Source organism: Rhipicephalus sanguineus, chromosome 5 (assembly GCF_013339695.2).
Source record: "Rhipicephalus sanguineus isolate Rsan-2018 chromosome 5, BIME_Rsan_1.4, whole genome shotgun sequence".
NCBI lineage: Eukaryota > Metazoa > Arthropoda > Arachnida > Ixodida > Ixodidae > Rhipicephalus > Rhipicephalus sanguineus.
Genome location: NC_051180.1, coordinates 54,366,618 through 54,391,536, shown reverse-complemented (window position 1 = coordinate 54,391,536; position 24,919 = coordinate 54,366,618). Strand labels below are relative to the sequence as shown.

At 47.3% G+C, this 24,919-nt stretch overlaps 3 protein-coding genes across 4 annotated transcripts in view; 1 reads left to right on the top strand and 2 right to left on the bottom strand.

The window, feature by feature from the left end:
• LOC119393639 (nuclear pore complex protein Nup205) overlaps positions 1-5,022 on the bottom strand; it is a 31,023-nt gene extending 26,001 nt beyond the window's left edge. Inside the window, exon 1 of the mRNA XM_037660747.2 lies at positions 2,315-5,022. Coding sequence (XP_037516675.1) covers positions 2,315-4,879 — 2,565 coding nt within the window. The 5' untranslated portion in view covers positions 4,880-5,022. The remainder of the gene's footprint in view (positions 1-2,314) is intronic.
• Positions 5,023-5,101: 79 nt separating this feature from the next.
• Positions 5,102-5,480, top strand: LOC119393640 (cytochrome c oxidase subunit 7C, mitochondrial-like). The gene is made up of 2 exons (XM_049416305.1): positions 5,102-5,287; positions 5,358-5,480. The coding sequence occupies exons 1-2, from the start codon at positions 5,177-5,179 to the stop codon at positions 5,472-5,474; spliced, it is 228 nt and encodes a 75-aa protein (XP_049272262.1). The 5' UTR covers positions 5,102-5,176; the 3' UTR covers positions 5,475-5,480.
• A 1,305-nt stretch (positions 5,481-6,785) lies between these two features.
• The window catches only part of LOC119393638 (biogenesis of lysosome-related organelles complex 1 subunit 6), a 49,359-nt gene continuing 31,225 nt past the window's right edge, over positions 6,786-24,919 (bottom strand). The window contains exons 1-4 of one of the 2 annotated variants that reach the window (XM_037660746.2): positions 12,898-13,055; positions 11,893-11,987; positions 10,087-10,168; positions 6,787-9,601 (exon numbers count right to left, since the gene is read on the bottom strand). In XM_037660746.2, the coding sequence (XP_037516674.1) occupies positions 9,386-9,601; positions 10,087-10,168; positions 11,893-11,969 (375 nt within the window). In that variant the 5' untranslated portion in view covers positions 11,970-11,987; positions 12,898-13,055 and the 3' untranslated portion in view covers positions 6,787-9,385. Of the gene's footprint in view, positions 9,602-10,086; positions 10,169-11,892; positions 11,988-12,897; positions 13,056-24,919 lie in introns of those variants that run through there. The other variant, XM_049416304.1, reaches the window with a different exon arrangement.

Sequence of the window (24,919 nt, the reverse complement as noted above, 5' to 3'; positions counted from 1 at the left end):
AAATTTAAGGCAGTGTAAAAAAGTCTACTTCCAGACATCTGTGCACAATTTTACATTGAAAAAAAAAACCTGAAATGTTTGGCAGCTACCACTAGTGCAGGCACAAAATGAAGCTGTAATGGCGGCTGCAGGCACTCTGTAATTTCCGAATTATTTTCAATTATTTTTCCTGGGTATTTCTACAATCGGGCCTATGACAGGAGCGTCTCAGGAACATAGAAGGACCATTACTTTGGTATGGTAAAAAAATCGCTGGAGTTGGCCTTTAAAGGGCCCCTCACCAGGTTTGACAATTTTGAGCTAACGAGCGCAATGCATTCAATGGGCGTTCACGATAACGTCTGCCAAAATTTGCAACGCTACGCGCCGCAGAAATGGGTCAAATTTCAAGGTGAACGCTGCTTGCCCTTCCTCTCGCGGGCGCGCGCGTTAGAGAATGAGGGGATGACGTACATGAGAAATTGGCCCTACGTAGATGGTAATGCTGTGACGTCGCTCCTCTACGTAAACGACTGTGCTCTGCCGTCGCCAACGGTAGCACGTGACACTGAGATAATTATTTGACACGTGTAGTTTGTGTAATTTGTTGCTTGAATAGATGAATAAAACTTGAGAGCAATAATGAGACACACAAAGGGAATGTGTGCGTCTTTTCATTTTTTTTTTCACGAATTGCAGCGAGATGCGGGGCTAATGTGCCTCCCTTTCCCATGCGTTCGTGTCCCCGTGGCTAGCGCTTCGAGCAGACGCCAGCCCTGGAAACGAAAGTAATGTTCTGGCGCGTTCGAGAACTCTTTATGCTCATTTATTCTACCGCGTCCAAGTAAACGTTAATGCGGCATTGGCTGATGATACCGCCACTCTCGTGCCCGTAAAAATGTCTCAACTTTCATGCCCGTCCCGCAGAAACAGGCAGTACACCACAGAGAACACCGACAAAACGCCCACGGCCGCTACATAAAAAAAAAAAAAGGTAGCGGCCGTGCAACGCCGCTCGCGTGCTCGGGCAACACCCTCTAGAAAAATATGGCTCGGGCTGGCTCGGGCACATCATGCGCACGTGACCATGCATGCGCATGATGTGTTCATGCGTATGTGTCAAGTGAAGAGGGCAGGGAAGGGATTTGGCTTGCTAAGGCTACACGGGGCGAGTGGCAAGGGTTTGAAAACCGCCTCCTCGCATGATGGTTCCGTGTCGCTACAAATTATTGTTTTTCTCAGCTCGTAATAGACCGATTTGAAAAATTCTTGCGGCATAGCTCTTCATTCGGCACACAACAACTTCCAGCGTGTAACTAAAATTTGCTATGTGGCCTGGTGAGGGGCCCTTTAAGGGATCATGGGTGCAATGAAAAAGTTTGTTTATGGTAAGTTCTTGGCTGACAAGAACTTATTGTCCATTAGGGCGAAACAAGGTCATCCCAAATTAATTTACCAGCTAATACATGGCATGATTTTAATATAGAAAAAGCTAACATCACATGTATTGCATGCCAAACAGACAATTACACTAAACAGGTGGAGTGTTAACACTGCATTTGTTTAGTGCAACACGGCAGCTCCACCCAAAGTGTTAATGGAGTGTTTGTTAACACTGGATTAACACTCTGGGTGGAGCTGACATTTTTCTTTGCAACCGACTACAGAACTACTGTAGTGAGGCACTGGACATGGCTTTTACTGGCATCCTCACAGCTGGCATGTTGGATGACCACTAGCATGATGGAAAGGTGAACCTTAATCTAATTTAGTTATTTGCAAACGGTGCTTGAGCATATGTGAGCATGTGCCCCATGACAACTATGTGTCGTGTGTGCTGCCCTGCTGACATCCAAGATGCCAGTTTAGTTATGTTACATTCATCTCATTGCTACAATGCTCCGATTCAAATTGCAACAATGTGAAGCCCACTTCTGATTCAGGCATGTCAAAGCCAAACATGTAGCTACCCGTGAGAGCAATTGGAAGCGGGAAGAGGAAACACATCAGCATGCCATCGGTTGTAAAGAAAGTGTGAATGCCCTGAAGCACAGCCTTTACAGTGATGCCATGGGAGATGTGCCAATGTTATCAAAAGAAGCCACACGACCAGAACTCTGGCAAATCTACTTCGTGCTCTCGGGTCGCAGATGAGAGTGCCGCAGAGCTGGAGCACGGTGCTTGGAACCATGCTTGGAACGAGCCAGCAGAATGTGTTTACATTGCTTGATGTTAACAAACTAATTGTGATGTGCTTCTCCATAGCCCTTGAAAATGACCAGCAAAATGTGCAATTAGTAATCCAAGAAGCAACCATGTGTATGGAGCAACTTACCTCAATAGCTTCAGCAAAGCCGTGCATAAGGACCTGAACCCGATCAGCCCGGAAGGCAGCTTCTACTTGGCTAACCAAGGACGGCTGCATGCACAGCTGCAGCAAGATGCGTGCTGCAGACAGGGCATGGCGCGGTTGCAGAGCCCCGTGGATAACGTAGGTCGCCAGCACGCGCCCACAGTCAGGGTGTTGGGTACGTGGGTTAGTGGTGGTCAACAGCAGACGGTGCAGCGAACACCCCGAACGCTCGCGCAATGGCAAATGCAGAGCGCGTTCTATGAGCTGTAGGGCACACAGGCTGGCCTCTGCAGGATCACCCAGTTCACCAGCAGCCTCATCAAGTAGGTGCAGTAGAAGAGACAGCGCACCCCCTTCTTCAAGGTACTCCAGCAACAAGGCTTCCACGCAAGGTTTGCCCAGTACTTTCAGACATGCAGCTGCCAGCTGCCACTTCTCAGAGGCATTTCTATAGGCACGCACATTAAGGCGTAGAAACACGGCATCGCGCACATGCTCAAGGAAAACCGTGGCGCCAAGCCCTGGAGCATGATTAAGCAGTGCGGCCAGAAGAACCAGCAATGCTGCGGTGATGGGAAATTCTTCATTGCGGCTTTCAACCTCGTCCAGCTCTGCACGCAGTCCTTGCAGGCAGGGCACTAGCAACTGCCAGATGCGCGGTGCCAACTCGGGGGCTGCACCAAAGGCAGCTAAAGCGCGCAGAAGAGCCGCCTTCAGTTCTGGAGGCACTGCACATCCTATCAAGCCAGCCAGAAGAGCCAGCGTGCTATGATGCGGGTGATCGGCAAGAGTTAATCGAGCGAGCTCATCGTACTGCACGACAGTCTCTAAAAGCTTGAGCATAGCAACCAGGGCACGGAGGTCAGGCGCTGAAATAGGCTGTGGGGCTCGGTACGACTCGGATGAACCTTCAGGGTGCAAGCAGTTGAAGTATTTGCGCAGTGCTCCTAGAAAATTGTCCCAAGAAACGGGGCTCCACTGTGAACCTGCTAGATGGCCATTGCTCTTGAGAAGTTGAAAGCAGTGCTGCGCACTGACACGAGACCGTGCCAGGCTGCTCAGTGCTGACACATAAGGCACAAAAAGTGGCGTTTGGAGTAGGTCACCCGCCAGACGCACAAATTTAGCCAACTGGCGCCTGTGGCCGCCCTCGGGGTTTTCAATCCAGAAGTCCTCTGCCAATTTCAGCTCGAGTGGATCTTGTGCGTACAGCTCAGCAACCATTTCCAGCAGTTGCTCAAAGTGACGCGGTAGTTGCACGGGTGGTGGCTGCCCGTTTTGCGCGTAAGTGTTTATAATGCGCGCTGCCTCGTCACCCTGGTTGCGCAGTTCCTTCAGTTTGAGTGGCATGAGGGCTACGAAGTCCGCTAGCAGAGCGTGTACCTTCTTAAGGAAGAATTCCTCGCGGTGCAGCAGGGGCGAACGCACCACCAACTGCCGTAGAGCAGAAAAAACCTGGCCATCGATCGCGGTATCCACGAGACGTTCGTCTTCTTCCAGGCAGACGGTCAGCTCTGGTTCCAGGCCAGCCGCAGCCGGCAGCTGCGACGTGGCCCGCAGACTGAGTGACCAGGCGAACTGCGCAATGCTAAAGAGCGCTTCCTGCTTCCACGCCTGTTGCGGGGCCGTGAACTCGCGATGCAGTGCCAGAGCCAAATCGGCGTCGCGTAGCAGCGGTGTCGTGTCCAGCGCATAGAGCAAAGCCATCAGCAGCGTGAGCGATACGCTATCCAAAGCGCCATCGCCGGCGGTCCGGGCTCGTTGGGCCAGGAAACGCACAATGGCTAGGGTGTCGCTCTTGGAGAGCGGTGTCTGGCAGGCCCAACAGAAGACCACTTCGGCCAGAGACTGCTGCGTCTCCTGGATCATGTCCAGCACCTGGCGACGGTAGCGCGGTGGCCCGAGGGCACGGTTTCTTTGCAGCATGTCCAGTTCGCGCACATAGTCGAAGCGATCGAGCAGCTGAAGTGCGCGAGCCAGTACGCCGTCCTCGTCGCGCAAACCGTTGGTGTACTTGGTGACGGTGGCCAACACGTCGGCGTTGAGACCGACTGTCCAGGTGCGACCCTCGGTGACCTGAACCAGCGTCCGCAGCGCGTTGACCAACGCACGCCGGCCATCGTAATAGAGGAGTACGGCTACCAAACCACGCGTGAGCTCCGGGAATAGCGGCAATTGCTGCTGCGCCGCCAGCACCAGCTCCAAGGCAGCCAGCTCGTTGAGCTCAAACATTTCGCTAAGCAGCAGCGCTTCACCCACAACGTCCTGCGGTAGCAGCTGCGGCGTCGCCTTGCCGGACACTGCGATTCCGTCCTGCGGTGCCCGCGACACTGCATCGCGGTGTTGGGTGCATCGCGATGGGTTAACCAGCAAGGCAGCGAAGTCCCGTCGATGGCGTCGGAGCGCGGCGACGAAGTCCGCCACGGCCTCGACATCCCTGTGTACAAGCACCGCTTCTACCGCCTGCTGGAGGTCTTTGTATGGCGTCCACAGTGATGAACAACTCATGTTGACCAAAGGCGCCGTGCTGGAAATTGTGGTGGCCATTTCGCTGGCAGCAGGCCGCACCCCGAAGTCACAACTTCACGATTCGATTAGTTTTACGCCGCCAACTGTGAAGCTATTCAAACACATGAAACATCTTCGAACATACCTGACGCGTGCTCAGTCGCGCCTTCGAACGTTGGTTGATTGGCTAGCCGGCTGGCTCCACCGGAGCGTGCTGACTTCGACATCGGCTATAGCCAAGGCACGTCTTATTTTGTATCCAATCCAATCCAGAAAAAAAGCTTAGGAGGGTCAAGGAGGGCACTCTGTCGTGGTTGTGCGTGTTGAGTGGAGAACATGAACATGTCTCGCGTTTCTCGACTGGCCGTTGTGGCACGGAATTTCACTACCTCAGCGATCCGAAGGAGTGGTCACGATGACCACGACACCAGCGGCATTCCTGGTTCGGTAAGAGACGTCTTTAGAGAGGCACCGGTACACGCTCATTGATGTGCCTGACCCCCATTTCTTGTTGCAGAACTTGCCCTTCAAGATCAATAACAAGTATGGACTGACCATCAAGTTTGCCCTCTTTTTCGGAAGTGGCTTCGCGGTTCCTTTCTTCGCTGTTCGACACCAACTCCTGAAGCAGTGATGTAGTAAGAATTATTGGTAAGTTGTGGCTAGTATCGATTCCACTGGCGGTCAAGGTTTCATATTGTATTGGTAACTGCTTTCGTTTGTCTTTTCAGGGTTCCACTGCGTGAGACAGGCTGTGAAACGTTAACTGTCCGTTTATGTCGAATAAATTCCCTTGGCTCGAATATTTTGTGGCTTCGCAGTGATTTCTTGGCCACGAGGCCCGGCGGGTGCATGGCGCCTTGTCGGCACAGCGCCATTACCTTGGAACCCACAGTTAAGCTTGTGGTTAAGTTCGTAGCGTCTGATCAGAGATGGTAAGAACAAGTGGAAGCGGGTATCCGCAGATACGTGTACTGTGGGAGGTCCACAACCTACCGACGCGTGGTAAGTAACTTGCAGAGCCGAGTGCGTACCCTCGCCACTTTACGATTATGCAAACCTACTTAACCGAAGGCTTGGCATCTACAGTTAGGGTTGCCACCTTCCCAGAAAAAAAAAAAAAATGGCGCAGCTTGCACTAGGTCGCGCAAGGCAGGGTCAAGCTGGGTCACGGCAGAGCTGGTGGGCAACTAGCTGGTCCTGGCTTGGCTAGGCTTTCACCCTCTCACCTCCCTCTTTCCCACCCCTTGTTATACTATACTATGCTTGCTGTCATTCTTTTTATGTTTTTTAGGCTGTGTCTTTCTATCTCGTTCTCTCACCTTCTGTCTTTTTCACTCTTTCTTCCCTATCTATTTCTATCTTCCTCTTTCTATGTCGTTTTTTCTCTCTCTCCGTACTCGTTCTCCCCTCCTCCTCGCTTCCCTTTCCCACCCCCTTCCTATACTGCACTATACAAAACTACGCTATGCTAGCGTGCCTGGATAGCCAAATGGTTACAACGCTTGCTTTTGGATTGTGGGGACATGGGTTCGAATCTCGCCTCACCAAGAATTTCTCCATCTTTCTTTCGTCCATCAGTTATTGCACCATATGCCGGACAAATCGGCACACGTGTTCTGGGAGCAAAGCAGAAGAGGACGGAGATGGCATGTGCTGGTTCATGATGATTATTTTCTATTTACAACACACGGCAAACTTCGACCATAACAGCTCTGCTGTAAAAAAAAACTGCCCTTTGGGGGGTATTTATACAGGAGGTTAAATTCATTAGAATAACGGAGAGCTGACCTAGTTGGTAAGTATTTATTCTAAAAAGACAGGGCATGCAAACACGGACAAAAGAAAGAAGTCAGGACACCACAAACGTTTGTGGTGTCCTGACTTTCTTGTGTCCGTGTTTGCACGCCCTTTCTCTTTAGAGTTAAATTTATGTTGACCAATAGACAGCATGTTATGTCTTTGACATGCAATGCCATTTATTGTACCACTGCTTCCCCAGAGCAAAATCAACAATGTACACATACACAAAAACACAACACTGATCTAACGAACTAGTCTGTTGGTTGGCATAAAATATACAATGAATGGAATAACATTTGTGCTAAAAGTGACCGAGGTTTTGGTTATTGCTCTGAATGTGCTGCACTGAAAGGTAACCAACTTCGTTGATAGAACGCTCTTCTTTGCGTCTGAATCCACCAGGCCTGTGACATCATATGCGCAAATTGACGTTAAAAAAACATACAGTGCATAAGCCACAATGTATCGGACATTTATATGTACACATGCAATAATAACCTTGCTTAGAGCTTTTACATGAACAAGATAGAAAGTGGTTAAAAAATAGCATAAAAGTTATGGTGATTGACAATAAATATTTATCATTGTAGTTGAGCTGATGCTCATAAAATGCAAAAAAGTAGTCCTAATACGATGGTCAAACAAACCAGCCAATGACAGCCGGTCTTAGTTGCGATCGGCAACCAGCCCTATGCCTGAAAAATCGGCTGCACTGGTCTGACACTGGGCAGGTGGCAACCCTAACAATGATTCTTGACAAGGTATGGGCCTTGCTTTCTTCAGGTAGACGATCCTAAAGTTACGATCTTTTCAAGCCAAGAGCTATTTCGGATGATGTCCTCAGCGCCTACTTCACTAAGGCATGATATAAGCAACAAATAATCCCAAGGTCAAAACCCACTCGTCACTTTTATTCCGAAGAAACATATACAAAGCATTTTGGCACGATAGAGATGAAAAGAATTATGTACAAAACCACTCTATTTAAAATTAAATGTGTCAGTATAGCCAAGCAACACGCAGCATTGGGCTATTTGGAAAAGGTCCTTGGAGCAAATGATAGATGACCAGAGGAAGCCAAGGAGTAAATATTTTAATGCATAATCATGTGATCATGTGTGGTACAATCTGTTACACGAAAAGTAAAATGAAGTATCTTAAGGTTAATCTGCTTTACGTTTACAACGCTGTGTAGGACTATGCAGAAAACGGTGCATGCCTTCTGTTATGCAGAAGGCTTAAAATTCCTAGGACATGAGAACTGTTAAAAACCTTCATGAAGCCGGTACATAACCTTTCATATTTACTTTCCATGCACTGATTGTATGAGCTGAGGTCCCATTCGGTCTGCTAGGCTTCTTGCACATCATTTTCTTCAGAGAAAAAATAAAGATTCACATATGCATAGACACAATTGGCTATCTGACAACTGTTTCATATTGCACATCCCATAGTATTTGTACTATAATGTATCCTGAGTTGTCACCTACCCTGTGTAAGATATAGTTCGTCAGAAAAAATGGTGAAAAGAGGCAACATCTGGCGCTAAAGGAGAAAAAGAAAGCCCTTTGTGAAGTGTTGTCATACAGGAATGTTTGCGAATGATGTGGGATGCTTGCATGTCACTGGCAGACATGCTTTCACCAAGGGCATCCCACCTACGGCTGCTGAATACTTCTCATTTTCTGAGTAACATAATATTGTATTGTCTCTGCAGCTCTTACAGAGATGGATGCTCTCAAAGTGTCTTGTGAGTGTAGCTAGGCTCGCAAAGACAGACTAAATTGCTGATTTAGTTTGCAGGCAAGCATGATGTAGTATAGACTCACACCACACGCAAGAATTCTACAGACAAGCTGCCCACGGCATGACAGATCCATCTCGTCGCAGCTTAAATAAGCAAAACACTTCGCAAGAAAACAAGACAGACATATTATGTCTCTTTCATACTTGTAAAAAAAAGTGCACTTGTTCAAACCTGCAAGTATGATCTAAACAGACGAGCAACATGTTCCAACCCATCTAGCAACATTCAGAGCACATGTACAGCATTGTTGCACTGCTACCACAATGACACTTGTACACTTTGCCACTTCCCTACTGTGCTTAGGTTCCAGGAAACCTTGAGGGAAATGCTAAAGATAATGCAATGGTGGATATTTCCTGCCAATGATTCGGCGAAATTGTGGAAGTGCACCTTCTCAAATCAACGACAATTCAAGAGCCATTCTTGACATAATTGCCCCTTAAGCCCCATAAGCTGTCTGCATTCTCATGGCAGCAGTGCTGTAGTACAACCGATGAGGGCTTAGGTGTAGTAGCAAGTCTAATATACAGAGCACACATAATGCTAAACATTAAACATCCTTATTTCCAGGGACAGAGCTATACAGATATCTTTTGCCAAGTGCCTCAGTAAACACATGCTAAAAGCATCGACACAATACCTGATTCTGGAAGACGGCAGTTAACCACATCTGCTGTCACTCTTGTGTCCTGTACTAAGCACAATACACCCTCTCATACAATATATATCAACAAGCCCAAGATGCAAATGTCATAAAACTCGCGGCGAGCTGACTACCGGGGCTCATCTACGGGCTCGATCAGTCATTCATTTTGTTCAGTGGATGCAGCATAGAGGAAGAAGAGGAACTTATTGCAGGTAGCAGCATCTCTCTTTTCTCTGCATCTTGGGCAACACGCACTGCAGATCCCACACCAGTAGATGCGCTGGCTCGTTTAAGGGGGAGCCAACTGCGGTGCCACGCGTGGCTGCAGCTGCCGCGTGCGTTCCAGGTCTCGCTGGCGTTGCTGCTCAGCCTGCAAGGCCTCCTTCTGTTTCATCTGCTGCAGCCGCAAGGCGCGCTTGCGCAGGCGACTACTCCTCTGCTGCAACTCCGTCATGTCGCGTTTCAGGCGCACCAACTTGGCCTGGTACACCCGCGCCCGCTGCAGCTGTTGAACAAGGAATCAATTTATCCGCTTGCAATCACTGGTCTGTAAGGCAATTCTTCGATTGTACCATTGTCAAATTTTTTCTTTGAGCCATAAATATCGCCAGAAGACATTCTACAAAGGTGAGTCAAATAATAATAATGATTGTTGGGATTTTATGTCCCCAAAACACGATATGATTACGAGAGATGCCATAGTGGAGGCGTCCGGAAATTTCGACCACTTGGGTTCTTACACATGCACCTAAATCTAAGCACATGGGCCTCTAGCATTCACCTCTATCGAAACAACTAACAAGCACATGTAAAGGTATCAATACCACAGAGATGCCCACCACCACATTAAAGTGTCTTGCGGCCCATGATGTTGAGGAGCAATTTTGTGATAGCCAAGGTAGCATATTGTCAATGTGACCAAAGAGTCCGCTATCACAGGCACATTACTGCAGTCTGAAAGATGCTGCATGAGAAAGAATGCTGACAGACCACATCATCAAGGCTCCCCAAGGCATCAGCAAAGCGGCTGTTTTCCTGCTGCACTGTGTCCAAGAGCAAGCCCTGGTTCCGTCTGCAAAACAAAGAAAGTATTTAGGAAATTTCAGCATTTGATAATCTTTGTCAAAGAGGCCACTACCTATATTTAGTGATGCTGTCCAATAATCACTTTCTAAAGCGGTCTGACATCTGCTGTAATGCCTCTTAGCCAGCACTAGTTCCCCATTCTAACAAGAAATCTTAAGACTGCGGACAACATATGGAGTGTCACATTCAATACGAGTTGCAGAATGAAGGCTATGGCGAAGCGATAATCCCGAGGAAAAGGTGGAGAAGGTATCGCCCATCTAGTATAGCACATACTCCTGCCTTAAATCGCATGCTCTTCGTGCTCGTTTGTCAAGCAGCTATAGCTCAATCACGACAAAAATGAAAAAAAAAAAATCGTAATGAAGCTACGGCAGCAGTGCAAGGTGACCAAATAATGGTGCATAAAATTATGTTGCATCATGAATAACTTTTACAAACAGCATGCGACCAGAGAGTAACCAAAATGTTTGGGGTCTTCTCTACTTATAGTAGTGTATCCTAATGATTCGTACATGCAGAGTCACTGGTTGGAAACATTAATGCACATGCACACAATGCTGGCAGCAGAAGGCAGAATGTTGTGCTAACTCCGCTGCTTACGCAGTGAAGACTGAAGAGTGAAAGTGCATCCATTCAGCTTCTTAGTCACTTCGAAGCTAAGCTCACTGCTTGTCACTTGTCTGTCTAGAAGATGCACTTAATGAAAATGCAAGATCAATACAGCTCAATACACTGTCTCAGTGAGGGTGACCACCTTCCTACAAAGGAAGAGGAGGAGGGGGGGGGGGAATTGACAGACAGCATTGTGAGAAATTACCTAAATTATTTTTTAACTTTTTGCAAAAAATTTTCTCTTGCAGTATTTCATCATCTCTGAAACAGGGAAATGCGCAACTAATAGAAGTTGAAGTTCAAATCCATATCTGTGCAAGCAAAACAATTTCACAGATCAGTGAAATATGCCCTGACATGAAACATAAAAATGTGCCAATACAAACAATAGTCACTCACAAAAATGATGTGGCTTTGTTTCCACATGCTACTTACTGATTAAGACCCTGGGAAGTACTTGACGCCGCTAGTTTTAGTTTCTTGAAGCTGTATTTCTATAGCTAGCGCCGGAAGCATTCGTCGTCACTGTGAACCGCATGGCTACCTGACGTTTTCGGAAGCTTGGAGTGTTTGCAGCCAACACATCCTCAAACAGGATAGCCAGATGCAGCTAAACTCAAGGCACTGGTGAACAATAATAATAAGGTGTCAAACGGAAATATTTGAAGATTTTCGCATCTCTTGCAGGATGTGGGACAAGAGCCCTCAATGCAGAACGGGGTGACCACCGTAGTCCCAGTGCATTAAAAGTGGGCAGGGCAGACTGTAAGCCACACTCGGTTACAGCTGTATACATTATCTCGCAAGCCACGCAGAACCACTGGGTGTGCATTGTCCTCTGATATGTTGTGAAACTGACAGCTATTAGTAAAAGCGCAAATACCTGCACAACACTAAATCCTTCGCACTCCACAAACATGTCAAACCGCATCTCACAGTCACTTCTGCATTTGTCTGCTGCTGTTTCAATTCTGCATGTCATGGGTTCGCATTGCGTGAGGAAGTTGAAACTTCTATGGATGGTTAGAACACCACTTATTAAGGTGAGCTGAATGTTTTTGCAGAGAACACCAGCATGCAGCAGAAAGCACTCACGTCAAGTCACCCAGGCTTGCTTGCAGAGCACGTAGGTCGTCCACGTGGCCAAGCTGCTCCATGGTAGTTGTGGCCATGCTCCTTGAAAGCTGTCACTGTGACGCGTTCGAGAAATCAATCGACAATGCCAGGTCACAATCAGTAAGTTAGAGCTGATGTCAATTAAAGGAACGTGCGTTATGAACTCCTAGCTGTTTGTTGCATGTTGGCCACATCCGAATTATAAACTTACACACTGGCATGCACGAAAGGGTAAATTTAATTGTCAACATTTGGAATTGGCATAGAATCAGTAACCACTCGAACTGCCACGAAGCTTCAAGCTACTATTCAATGTTGTTTGGACATTTACTACACTGCAGTTTCACACAAGCAATAATGAAAACAAAAGACATCTAAGACACAGAACAGTGTGAATAGGTCTTTTTCTTTTTTGTCTCTTTCAACGCTTTTTGTGTGAAACTGCGGCGCTGTAAACGGAGGTATGCTGATATGAGCCAAGCTGAGATGAGGTTGTGCCTGATTATTTCCTGCCGATCAATTTACTCGATTCACAGAGTGCTGAGGTAGTTTGAAAGACAGGCTGTGCAAACACGGACATGAGAGAAGTAACGTTTGTGGTGTCTTGACTTCTCTCATGTGTCCGTGTTTGCATGCCCCGCCTTTTTAACATGAATTACTCGATTCCTTGTGCCAAGGTCTTTGTACAGTGGTCAACCAACATTATGATCGCGGCCTCAACTGCTGGATAGTACCAGACCTAAACAGAGTACATCTCAAAAACTTCGAAGCCATGGTCGCGATACTCCGGCTGGCTAGTAGCTAGCAGTCATCCTTTAACACATAACCCTGCATTGAATGAACGGGTGCCCAATAGCTGTATTATTATGCGTGCAGGCAAAACAGCAATTACAGAGAGTAGCAGCAAGTTGTCACACGCATTCGTATGCTCGCTTTCAGCCAACAACTCTCCATTCATGATCCAAAAAAAGTAATGATAATGACCTAGAGCCAGACAGCAGCGTTTACGAGTGGCCCAGTGGCAATCAGCTGTAACAGAGCAGCTTGGTCGGGTCGTGATGATACAGCTGCAACTCGACAAGAAAACTTGGGCTGGGGCAGCGGCCAGCTGCTCAAGCGCACGAATAATACACAGTAAGAAAGCAGACTTGTGCTCGCCATTCTCGCAAAAGCCGTTTAGCGGCGTTACTATCGTCAGTGTCCGGAGAGGTGAATGCGGTGGATGGAAGGGACCGTAATTGAAGTGCGACGAGCATTTTGTTCCCACCATTTCTCTCTTTTTTTAAGTGTTGTTTCTTTCTTTAGCTTTGGCTAAGAGTCAAGCGGTCAGTGACACCAGCCTGCTTCATTATCATCGTCATCATATCTGTATGCATGCACGGCACGGATAGAGTAAGCTTCTAGTACACTCTAGCCATGATGCATGGCATGCATGGCGCTCGATACAAATTCGCTGCGACTGCAACGAGCACTCGACAGCTTACAGAAAGGTAGTACGCAGCACATTTTACAGGGGCGACGTGTGGGAAAGTTTTGAAGTGCGTGGTTGTGTTACGTGCAGGCAACGGTTGGAGCACGGTGTAAGTAAAACGAACGGCATTTACCTCCGTTCCGAAGCAGGCATTCCTGAAGTGCAATTTATAAGCGTGTTCTACTCATCAGACACACAAACACGCAGTGGCGTATATACCTCGCTCTCACGGTCTCTTCTGGTTCGCACGCGCTGCTCGTTCACGCAGTTGATTGGTTGGTTCCTAGAGGAATGGCTCAACCAAGGAGGTTATATACTATTTCTTCTGGAGTGGAGGTGGCGCCCTCGTAAGTGAAGCAGGTGATTGCAGGTGGTGCCATTGCAGGTGGTGCCATTGCACGATCCTTGCGTGTGCGGACTGCTAGAGAACGGACGTGTTTTTCGTGGGCTCCGGAATGACAGCGTCAGATAAGTTTTTTTTTTTTTTTTGCATGATTCGAGCTTGTTTTTTTTTAGTTATATGAGTACATAAGCCACTAGATTGAAGGTTAATAGGGCTTACAACTTTGTACTGTTTCCTGTGTGACAGTTACCTGGTTTTTTTTTATTATTATTTGTTCGTTCGGACACCACGTGGCTGAAAGGTACACATGTGATTTGCAGTGTAGCATACTTGCGGAGTTTAGTGATATCATTTGGCTTTAAGTGTATTTAATCCGCCGTGTGAACGATCTAGCCATGGTCAAAAAGACCGTAAAGTATTCAGGGTGCGGAATGGGATGGAAAATAGAGGTTGGTACGGATGAGAAGACAGAGGGAGCTGACGCCAGGTGTAAGCAATGCGAGTTAGAGGCGAAAATGGAAATAATGATGGCTGCCCAGAATGAGCTCATGGTAAGAATCGCCGAACTGGAAAATGCGTTGGCGACAGAGCGGGAAAAAACGATGGCTATGGGGGAAAGGCTTAAGTCAGCCGAGGAGGGGTTAGCAAAGGTAGTCATGGCGAACAAGGAAGCAAGCGACAGCGGGAACAGAGGGGCATCGACCCCCACAGTGGTAGACGCGAAGGGGGAAACAGGTTTGGAAAAGACAGGTGCAAGGGTCACAGGACCTAGCTTCCGCGAAGTAGTTTTGGGAAGGGGAGGGGACAATACAGCAGCAGTGGCACGCGCTAATAACCGAGGCAGTGGCCAGGTGCGGGAGAGTCCAGCAGAATAGTCGGAACACGTGATAATCGCCGGGGACTCGAATTTAGTTAGATGCGCAGAAGCAGTCAAGGAAAGGGTGAGAGGCGACAAACGAGTTTTAATAGGGAAGTTCCCGGGACATGGGCTGGGATCAGTGATGAGACAAGCTAGCGCAAAACTCGCAACTAAGGCTAATGGACATAACCTCGTGATAATCGCGGGAGGTCTAAACGACGTCTTGAATGAAGAATCAGCCGAACTAGCGACCACATTAGCGAAAGGGGTAGATGACATGCGCGCCATTTCCCCTCAGGTGCAGATAGTGGTATGCACAATAACGGAGGTACCGGTGCGTGACGTCAACCTGCAAAGAGCGGTTGTCGACGCAAACAAAGAGATATGGCATATGAGTCGAGAGAAAGGCATCGAGGTAGTGGAAATAAACAGAGAGGTGCACAGGTGGGGTGGTTTTCAAAGAGACGGAATACACTTCGATAGGAGGCTTGGTAATGAGGTGGGTTGGCGACTTGCTGGACGCGCAGTAGCTTTTTTGGGGGGCACGCGGGCCCTTTGGTGCCCAGGGTAGCTTGTAATGAGGAAAACAACCAGGGGGACTCTTTGACAGGCAGTATAGCGAAAAACCAGAGAAAAGGTAAAAGAAGGGAGAAGGCGCGTGTTGCAATTAGTTACATTAACATGCAGGGTGGCAGAAAAAAGGAAAAATGGTTAGAGATTGAGGGACAGTTAAACAAGGAACAGATAGGTGTTTATGCGGTTACAGAAACACACCTTAGAGACTTGGAAGAGCCACCACATATTGACAATTATATTTCGGAAGGATGTAACAGGATCGCATCAGAAAGGAGAGGTGGGGGTGTTGGAATGCTAATTCATAGCAGAACAAAATGGGATAGAGTGAAGCAGACGTTTTCAGAGCACCTTTGGGTTTCGGGCACAGTAGGTGGAAAGAAAACGTGGCTAGGTGTAGCATACTTGTGGACGGGGAATAACTGCAGAGAAAAGAATCTGGAGATAGTGAAATGCATAAGCACCGATATTAAAGAATTTGGCCATGATGCCGAAATAATCCTTCTGGGGGACATGAACGCTCACATTCGTGACCTTGACGGATATTCAGACACCAATGGCAAGTTATTGGTAGATCTCTGCGAGCAACATAGTCTTGGGATAGTTAACGTGGGGCCGAAGTGTGAGGGGCAGATCACGTGGGAAGTCGGAAACAGGCAATCGAGCATTGATTATTGTCTCATGACAGAAGGAATATATGACAAACTTAGAGAGATGAGAATAGACGAGGAAGGCATTAACAGCTTGGGTAGTGATCATAAACGCATAATATTACAAATGGGATATAAAACTGAAAATAAGAACATAGAATCAAAATTTGGCAGCTTGTATCTAAATGACAAACAAATAACGAATGTAGCCGCAAGAGTCGAAGAAAAAGTAGACGAACTGCCAGGCAAAGACTGGAAGTATAGTGAGCTGCTACATATAATCACAAAAGAAATGGAAAAAGAGAAGAAAACTATTTGTTGGAAAGGAAAGAGAAAGCCAAAAAGTTGGTGGAACAAAGAAATCCGGGAGGCGATTGAGAAGCGACGTGAGGCATCACGGGAGCACAGACAGGCAAAAAAAAGAGAAGCGGCCACAGGACGAAGTCAACCAAATATGGGAAATATATTTAGAGCAAAAATCCATCGTGCAGAAATTAGTCGAGGCAAAAATTAAAGGTGAAAGTGAACGCTGGATGACAGAGATTCGCGAAAAGAAGAAGGCCGCGCTTAGGATATTTTGGAGCCACCTAAAAGCGCTAGGTAGGAAGTCTGTCACAATGCAACAACGTTTGGTAGATGAAGGAGGAAATCAATTGGAAGAGCATGAAGCGCTAGGTTACATCCGAAAGATAACAGCCGATTCGTTTAAAAAGGTCACCCAGGGGATTCCCCCGGTAGGTAATAGTACGCAAAGGAGTGCAATTGGAAGAAGGCCGAAGGAAAAATTCCTAAGCGCACTACTCCGGGCTTAGATGGGGTTTCCGTCAGCCTCATTAACGAACTCGGACATAACACTAAAGAAGCACTGCTGAAAGCCGTAGAAAAGTGCTTACAGGAGCGGGAAATACCAGACAGTTGGCGAAAAAGTAGAATGAACTTAATCTATAAAGGCAGGGGAGAAAAGGATAACATTCGCTCGTATAGACCGCTAACCATTACATCGGTGCTATACAGGTTGGCGATGCAGGCAGTAAAATTAAAAATAGAAGCGTGGGTAGAACAAAATGATATTTTGGGAGAACTTCAGAATGGATTTCGAATCGACAGGCGGTTAGACGATAATCTGTTCTTACCCAGTGTATAGAAATATCGAAAATAGAAAACAGGCCCTTATACATAGCTTATCTAGATATCACCGGAGCGTATGACAACGTTAAGCAGGAAATTTTGTGAGATATATTGAAAGAAGTGGGCATAGGGGACGACTGTATACAGCTTTTGAGGGAAATGTACCGAGAAAATACAGTTTGTATAGAATGGGAAGGAATAAGTAGCAAGGACAGCGTTGAAATTAGCAAGGGGCTGAGACAGGGATGTCCTTTGTCCCCGCTGTTATTCATGCTGTACATGGTGAGGATGGAAAAAGCGCTAGAAGGTAGCAACATTGGGTTTAATTTGTCACACAAACAGGTCGGCACGATGGTTGAGCAGAAGCTTCCAGGTCTATTTTATGCTGATGATATTGTCTTATTTGCGGACAGTCAAGAGAGAGAGAGAGATAAAAGCGAAGGAAAGGCAGGGAGGTTAACCAGGTTGTACCCGGTTTGCTACCCTACACGGGGGGAGGGGGAAGGGGAGAAAAAAAGAAGATAGAGAGCAAGGAGGAAAGAGGGAACAAGTAATACGCGTGCACACATCAGTGTTCACCGCATACACACAGACAGTCACAACGGGAAAATATTTGACATCAGTTCTTCTGCGAGATGTTAAAAAAGGCTTGCAAGGATTGGCTCCAAGGAATCCAGTACTTGCAGAGCGCATTGAGCCGACGGGGTTGTCATTCCGTTTAGGAGAGTGCGCATCGTGGTCATGAGGGACCTCAACACAGCGAGGACTTGTAGGTTCTTGTCGTGACAATCATCTGTGGACGATGAAGCACACTGCGGGGCATTCTGCATCGACTCTTTATGAGTGCGCAGTGGTGGCAGTGAGGGCCACGCGACATCCGCCGCCGCTTTCAAAGCTTCTGCGTCTTTCCGGCTCTCCAATTGTGATGCGTTGGGCGGTGGTGGTGGCGGCAGTGGTGGTAGCTGTCGCTTAAGGGAAGTCTGACGATCTGTAGGTGTAGGAGATCGCGTTGTCCGTCCAGATTGGGTAGCAGTAGTCTTAGACCTTCGTCGCCGACGCGAGCGTCGATGTCTATTTCTCACCACATCAGCAGCCTCTTTGTGCGTCGAGCCGTCCCGTACCATCTGTTTCATGACGCTCCATTCTTTTTTCACTAATGGACAGTCCCTTGATGAGGCTTCGTGTGATCCATGGCAGTTGGTACATCTGAGGGCAGTTGCTCGGCAGGATTCCGCATTGTGTGGCTCTGCACAGCGGGGGCAAATCGCCACGTTCCTGCAAACTCCGCTCACATGACCCATTTTTTGACATCTACGGCACTGGAGTGGTCTTGGTGTAAACGGGCGGACCACGTGACGAAAGTGTCCCACCTTCACGTGGGATGGCAATATGTCACCTTTGAAGACAATCTTCACGCAACGCGAGTTGCCAAGACGTGAGACTTGGACGATGTTGCTGTGGTCACTAACTTCCTTGATGAGCATTGCAAGGTCGCCACAAGGAATGGAGATGTCTACATCGTATATTACACCTACCACCATGTCCTTGTTAAGTGGAAGGTGAGCTCGAACCTTGATACCGTCGAAGTCTGTGACCCTGGTCAGAGCAAGCAGAGATGCCTGGTGTATAACGTCGATAGCCAAGACATTCTTGCGGGGGTTGACCCGAACATCCTTGATTTCGTTTGGAGCCAGAGACTCGAGTTTCCTCGAGATGGTCTGCCGATTCAGGTGTCTCAGATTGTCCGATGGCGTAACAGGCACAAATAGGACGGTGTAGTTCATTGAAGCCTCCTTCGGCTTCACAGTAGGTGCGGTTGAAGCTGTTGAAGCTCCCATAGATCTTCGTTTTGGTTTACGACTGGCAGATATATGCGGAAGGGAATGTGAGGCTCTAGGACTAGAATTTAGTGCAACAAAATGTGGATTGATGGTATTCAATGATCACGAAGACCATGCGGTCTTCATACAGGGCCAAAAAATACCGAGGGTAAGCGAGTACAAGTACCTCGGAGTATGGGTAAATGAAGGGGATAGATATATGGAGGTACAAGAGAAAGCAGCGGTAGCAAAGGGAAAGAGGAATGCTGCAATTATGAAGCACAGAGCTTTATGGGGATACAATAGGTACGAGGTGCTTCGAGGGCTGTGGAAGGGTGTGATGGTCCCGGGGCTTACATTTGGGAACTCAGTGGTTTGCATGAAGTCAGAGGTACAATCAGGAATGGATGTAAATCAAAGGATGGTGGGCCGCCTCGCGTTGGGCGCTCACGGGAAGACGACAATTGAGGCTGTAAAGGGTGATATGGGATGGACAGGCTTTGAAGTGAGGGAAGCTCAGAGCAAAATGAGATTCGAAGAGAGGCTGAGGAAAATGAAGAAGAGTAGATGGGCAGAGAAGGTTTTCAGGTATTTGTATAGAAAAAGCGTTGACACGCAGTGGAGAAAGAGAACTAGGAGGCTCACCAGTAAATATACGGCTAGCAGTGCGGGCGATATGGCAACAGGGAGCATTAAGCGGAAGGTCAGGGAGGCGGAGAGGACTTATTGGATGACAGCGATGGAAAAGAAGCCGGCTCTGAGTAACTACCGAAAGGGAAAAAACGAAATAAGGAGGGAAAGGTTTTATGATAATTCAAGGGGAAGCGCTTTACTGTTTGAAGCAAGGTCGGGCTGCCTTAGAACGCGAAGTTATAAAGCGAGATTCAGTAACGAAGACGAACACTGTAGATGCTGCGGGGGAACTAAGGAAACGATGGAACATGTACTGATTGAATGTGGCGATATTCACCCAGGTATACTTGTGGGCACGAGTCTACAGGAAGCCTTGGGTTTTAGGGACAACAATGGAAAGCTGCACACGTCCGCGATAGAAATAAGTAAGAGACGGTTAGAGTATTGGTGGCAGAAGAGTAGAGATAAAGTACAAAAATAAATAATGGGGGGGGGGGGGGGGGGGAAATAAGGTCATTCTGCCTTAAGAGGCAGAGGATAGACCGTACGTGAATTTATAAATTTTTTTGGTATAATAAGATAGATTTAATCAATGTAGACAAGGTATTAGGCCAGCATGAAACAAGGAAGTTTTTTTTTTTTCTTTTTTCTTCGAGCATGGTGGCAGACATGTCACCGCCCCGTTATAAAGGGGACGCTCATAGCATCCATCCATCCATCCATCCATCCGGTCGCCGCCATATTGCAAAAGGAAAAACTCGGAAGCAGACGACGGAGTGCGCTCTGTTGTCCCGCCGTCGCAGTTGTCTTTGGGGACGGTGGCATGCTTTTGTAAAGCAGTTAAACATTTTACGAGGCCATGGTGACTTCGTGCGTCGCTTATGGCTGCACAAATCGCAATAAGAAGACTCCTGGGATCACTTTTCACGTGTAAGTGTCCTCACTTCGTTCGCTGACGATTGTCTGTTTTTCCGTGCATGCTGTTAAACTGGAAACAATTTGAAAAGTGCGCATACATGTAATACATGCGTACAGTTGTATCGACGAAAATTTTACGCTTTAAATGTTCGCTGACACGACGTTGTACGTGATTTTTAAGTGTATCCACGAAGTACCAAATAGTGGGGTGCAGTCTAGCTGGACGTACCGAGCATTATTGGTACGAGTAGGAAGTCTGAACGCCCTTAGAATTCCGAGATTTCTGGTGTTTTCTTGCAAGTCAAGACTGACGGCGTGCATGCATATCGCGGTGCATGGATATCGAATTTGATGCATGCGAGGAATGGCAAACGCAACATTCCATGACGTGATTATCCGTGTTACATGTTTCCGAAAGACTGCGCGCAGCGTTCTACCTGGAAACGTGCCGGTCGAAGAAATGGTTAGAGAGCTAAGGACGGTGACCAGCTCTGACCACCTCTGCTCCATGTAAAACAATTTTATCTCTAAAATAAGGTGCCGCCCGTTTCATGGCCGATCCCCCGCGGTGGGTGGCGCCAGGTTGCCAAGGAACAACCAACCAACCAACCACCTTCACTTCGCAGAATGCTGCTTCGACAGAACGGGGCAGACGACCAGGGCAGACGGCCTGGCAGTGTACCTACAATTTTTCCTGCTTTCCCAGCGCATCTACAAAAGCCGTTTAGCTTCTACCTCCTTGACGTAGCTTCAACACAAATAGTTACGAAAAGAAGAAATAGACCTCTCCCTGTTTGCAAACAGTGTGACGTCACTGGCAGTGTCCTGCCCCCAAGTCCCGCCTTCGGAGCAGGTGCTGGTTGGCAAGAAAGTTCCGCCGGCGGGATCTCTCTGCATAGCAGCACTGCGTGTGCCTGCTTTACTTCGATAGAAGTTTTTGCAAATTGCTGTTTTCTGAACTCACAGCTGTTAGAAGGAAGAGTTACTGCCTGTAATGAACGATTCTGCTAGGTCAACATATGATTTGCTCGTCGTGGATGACAGTCATAAAAAAATCTTATGCTCCTCGGAAGCGAACGTTGTACATTTTCACGGCGACTGGTGTTTGGAGAAATATTAGTATGTCATGGATTAGCATGGCATGAATTTCCGTAGCGAAATCTGCACTGCAGTTTTAAACGATGTACAGCATTGGCGGCTCTGTGCGCGAGGTCACGGATTAGATTCTCACTCACGGCGCAAAATTCTGATCAGAGATGAATCAAAGAAGAAAAAACGAAGGAAACAGGCATTAGCCTGCGTTCGGTTAAAAAATCCTCGTGAAAATTAAAGCGAAGTTTTCCCCTACCGCGTTCCTCATAATCCACTGAGCAGTTTAGAGATGTTGAACACAATAATTTAATTATAAATATTCTCTTGCGCGGTTACGTCGCTGTATCTGATGCCTTCAACGTGTTTCCATACTTGCTCCTCTCCTTTAGACTTGGTACACAAACTCGGAATGTCACTTCATAAATATCGAGCCGTAAAGGTAAGCTAACTAGAATATGACAAACAAGAATCTCCACTGCTTCCATTATGACGTATATCTCCAATAAAAGGCGATACGCGTATGGTTCTGGATATTCGCCGTGGTAAACCGTACGTGCATGTTCCGCAATGCTAAAACACGCTGGTAGCTCATGCGTAGTCTCACCTTTCGGTCCGGACATCATGCACTTTCTTTTTTTTTTGTGCACGCAGCACAAACACTGAGACGTACGCACTCGCAGATCATCGCGTCAAATAAAATGTCCAATCCTGATGTTCCGTCGACAACCGGTCACTGCAAATTGCCCTGTTAGAAACAACGCGTGCCGATGTTTTCGCAAACAAGATGCATCGTTATTCACACAACACACACCACACACAATATTGTCACTTTCAACGTCCGCAAATGTGAACCGATATCGTCGCTGCCTTTCAACGCACACTACACGCCACAGTAAACGCGGCACATTTTCGAAGACGATGCCGCTGTTCCTCGCACAAACCACCACGTGGGTTCACTTCTCCAAGTTAAACAGCCAGCAGCGTGACAAATTTTTCGTCACGCAGTCCACGACACATTTATATGTTCTTTGACACATACCACAAATAATCTTGGAACCGAAAGATTCAGAAAAAGGTTCCAAAGAAAAAAAAAACGTGCGCCAAACACCGTGCGTCTGTACCACGCTGAGCCGGCAGCGGGAATGTTTTGCCAACCACCCGCGGTTGCACGTGCGCCGAGAGGTCACGTGACCTGACGTCACGGGGAGTGAGTGACGTAGGCTGGTAGAGGAAGATGTAACTCTTCTGAAATCCGACCAAACCGGAACCGAAACACCGATGGACGCGGCTGCTTTACCTTTTTATGCGTCTATTCTGAGAGGGCGAGAGCTACCTTGTCTCGAGGTTGTGCGCGCTGCGCTTGCCGTGATGGCACACGTCGCCCACGTAGGTTAAGGGGGGGGGGGGGGGGGAGGAGCAGCTTTGAGTGTGGGGGCATGCCCCCACTGGTTTTGAACCTGTGGGAAAGTTAAATGCGTCAAGCAATCGCGCACCCCATCAGAAAGTTAGCGAGGGCAACACAAAGCAATGAGTTGTTGATTCACGCACTATACGCGGCAACAGAAAGGTTGCGCAGGCGAGAGCAGTGACGATGCACCTGCACTCGTTCGCGCACTTCACCGTGCGGCCAGTTTTCTTGCCGTTTTCGCGTGATGGATGTGTGCTTATGTGAGAATAAGTGCGTTCCACGTTAGCTTGTGGTTACCCCTTGAACACTGACGCCGTTACATCACAAAAACCCAGTTCCTAGTAGCACATATGTAATTACAGTGCGCCAGCGCGCTCGATATACGAAGCACCCCTTCGACAACAGATTATTCTGAAAGTCTGCAGCTGACAATGGGTGTATGACATAATTTGTTTCATAAACGAGAAGAGGCAACATTTCGTGGGTGTAACTTTAAAGCAGTTTCCATCTCATTTTTTGACTGTGGGACTGCAAACCAACGCGCGCGCCGCGCGTATTCCATTGCCGTCTATGGCGGTCGCGCCCTGTTTTTCCTCTAGTTACATGGCCGCCGGCGGCTTCACTTGCTCCCGTTGGCGGCGGCCGGGACTGCCACTCCAGAGGTTCTATAGAACCTCCTTGGGCTCAACCAACCACGGGGGATCGGCCATGAATCGTACGGCAGTAGGATTTGTGAAGGAGGGGGGGGGATAATTCTAAAAATATAATTTGTAGGTAAACGAAAATATTATTTGTGTTTACAGTTTCTGTATTGAATGCTAAAGAGCGAGAAAAAGGGGAGAGAGAGTGTGAGTTAAATAAAAGAATTAAATAAATAATTAACGATTAATTAAATGAATGAATGAATAAAATAAGTATGTACTTGGAATATTAGCATGGCAGGATTTTTTACTCTTTTATATAGTTAAATACCGCATCACATATGTCCCTGTTGCAGTGACCCAGTGCTGACGCCCCCAGGGAGAGTAATGACGTTACGGAAAGCTCAAGCCCAAGTTTTCGGAAAGGAGGTTCGAGAAATCTTTGCCTTAGATGTTGATATCTGCAACATTCTGTGAAAAAATGCTCCATGGTTTCTGCTTGCGAACAATAACAACATTGAGGGGAAGGAACGAAACCAGGCCTGTGTAAATAAAAATCTAAAGAGGGAATTCTGCATCGCAATTTAGTGAATGTAACTTCTAATTGTCTTGTGCCACACCATGAGCTATGCCACGGAAACCTAGGGTGCTGAAAATCTGCACCGTTTAGAACCGAAGATTTTGTGTGTTCCTCTCGAATACAAAAATATCGAAATCGTGCGATAGTATTTTGGGAGGAGGGTCTTAGAACCTTCAGGACCGGGCCCTGAATTGATGCTGCCGCCAATGTGTCCGCTTCTTCATTTAGAGTTATTCCAGTATGACCTGACACCCAAACCAAGCGGACAATACGTACATGATTGGGCATGTACGTATATAGTTCTGATAGGCAGCTCGATGATTTTGGTACTGTCAAAGCAGCGCAAACTGACAAAGAATCGGTCAGTATAACCACTGAAGAAATGGATGCTGGGAGTTTGCGTAATGCCAGAATAATCGCCATTAATTCTGCCTGGAATATTGGCGTAAAATCGGGCAGTCGAAGTGAAAAAGACCAGTTTAATGCTGCTGAATAAATGCCCACTCCTGCCTTCTCATCTGCAACGGAGGCGTCTGTGGCTATGACTGAACTTATCTGTAGACTCTGGTTGTTCAACAACCCGTTCAAATATCTAATGGGCAATAGTTTAGCATTTTTTGGAAATATATAATAAAATTCTATTATTGTTTTATGATTGAGTACATTTGGGAAACTTATATCACGGACTGTCACTTGTAACGGTTCCAATAGTTCAACAGAATGCGTTGGCGGGCTAGTTAGTGAGAATCCATATTGCTTTTTAGCGCAAAAAACGACACCACAAGAAAGAAGACGAAACACAGCGCTTGTGGCGTCGTTTTTTGCGCTAAAAAGCAATATGACTCCAATAGCTTTTGTACGAAAATTATTTGAGGACGAAGTAGCCGAGA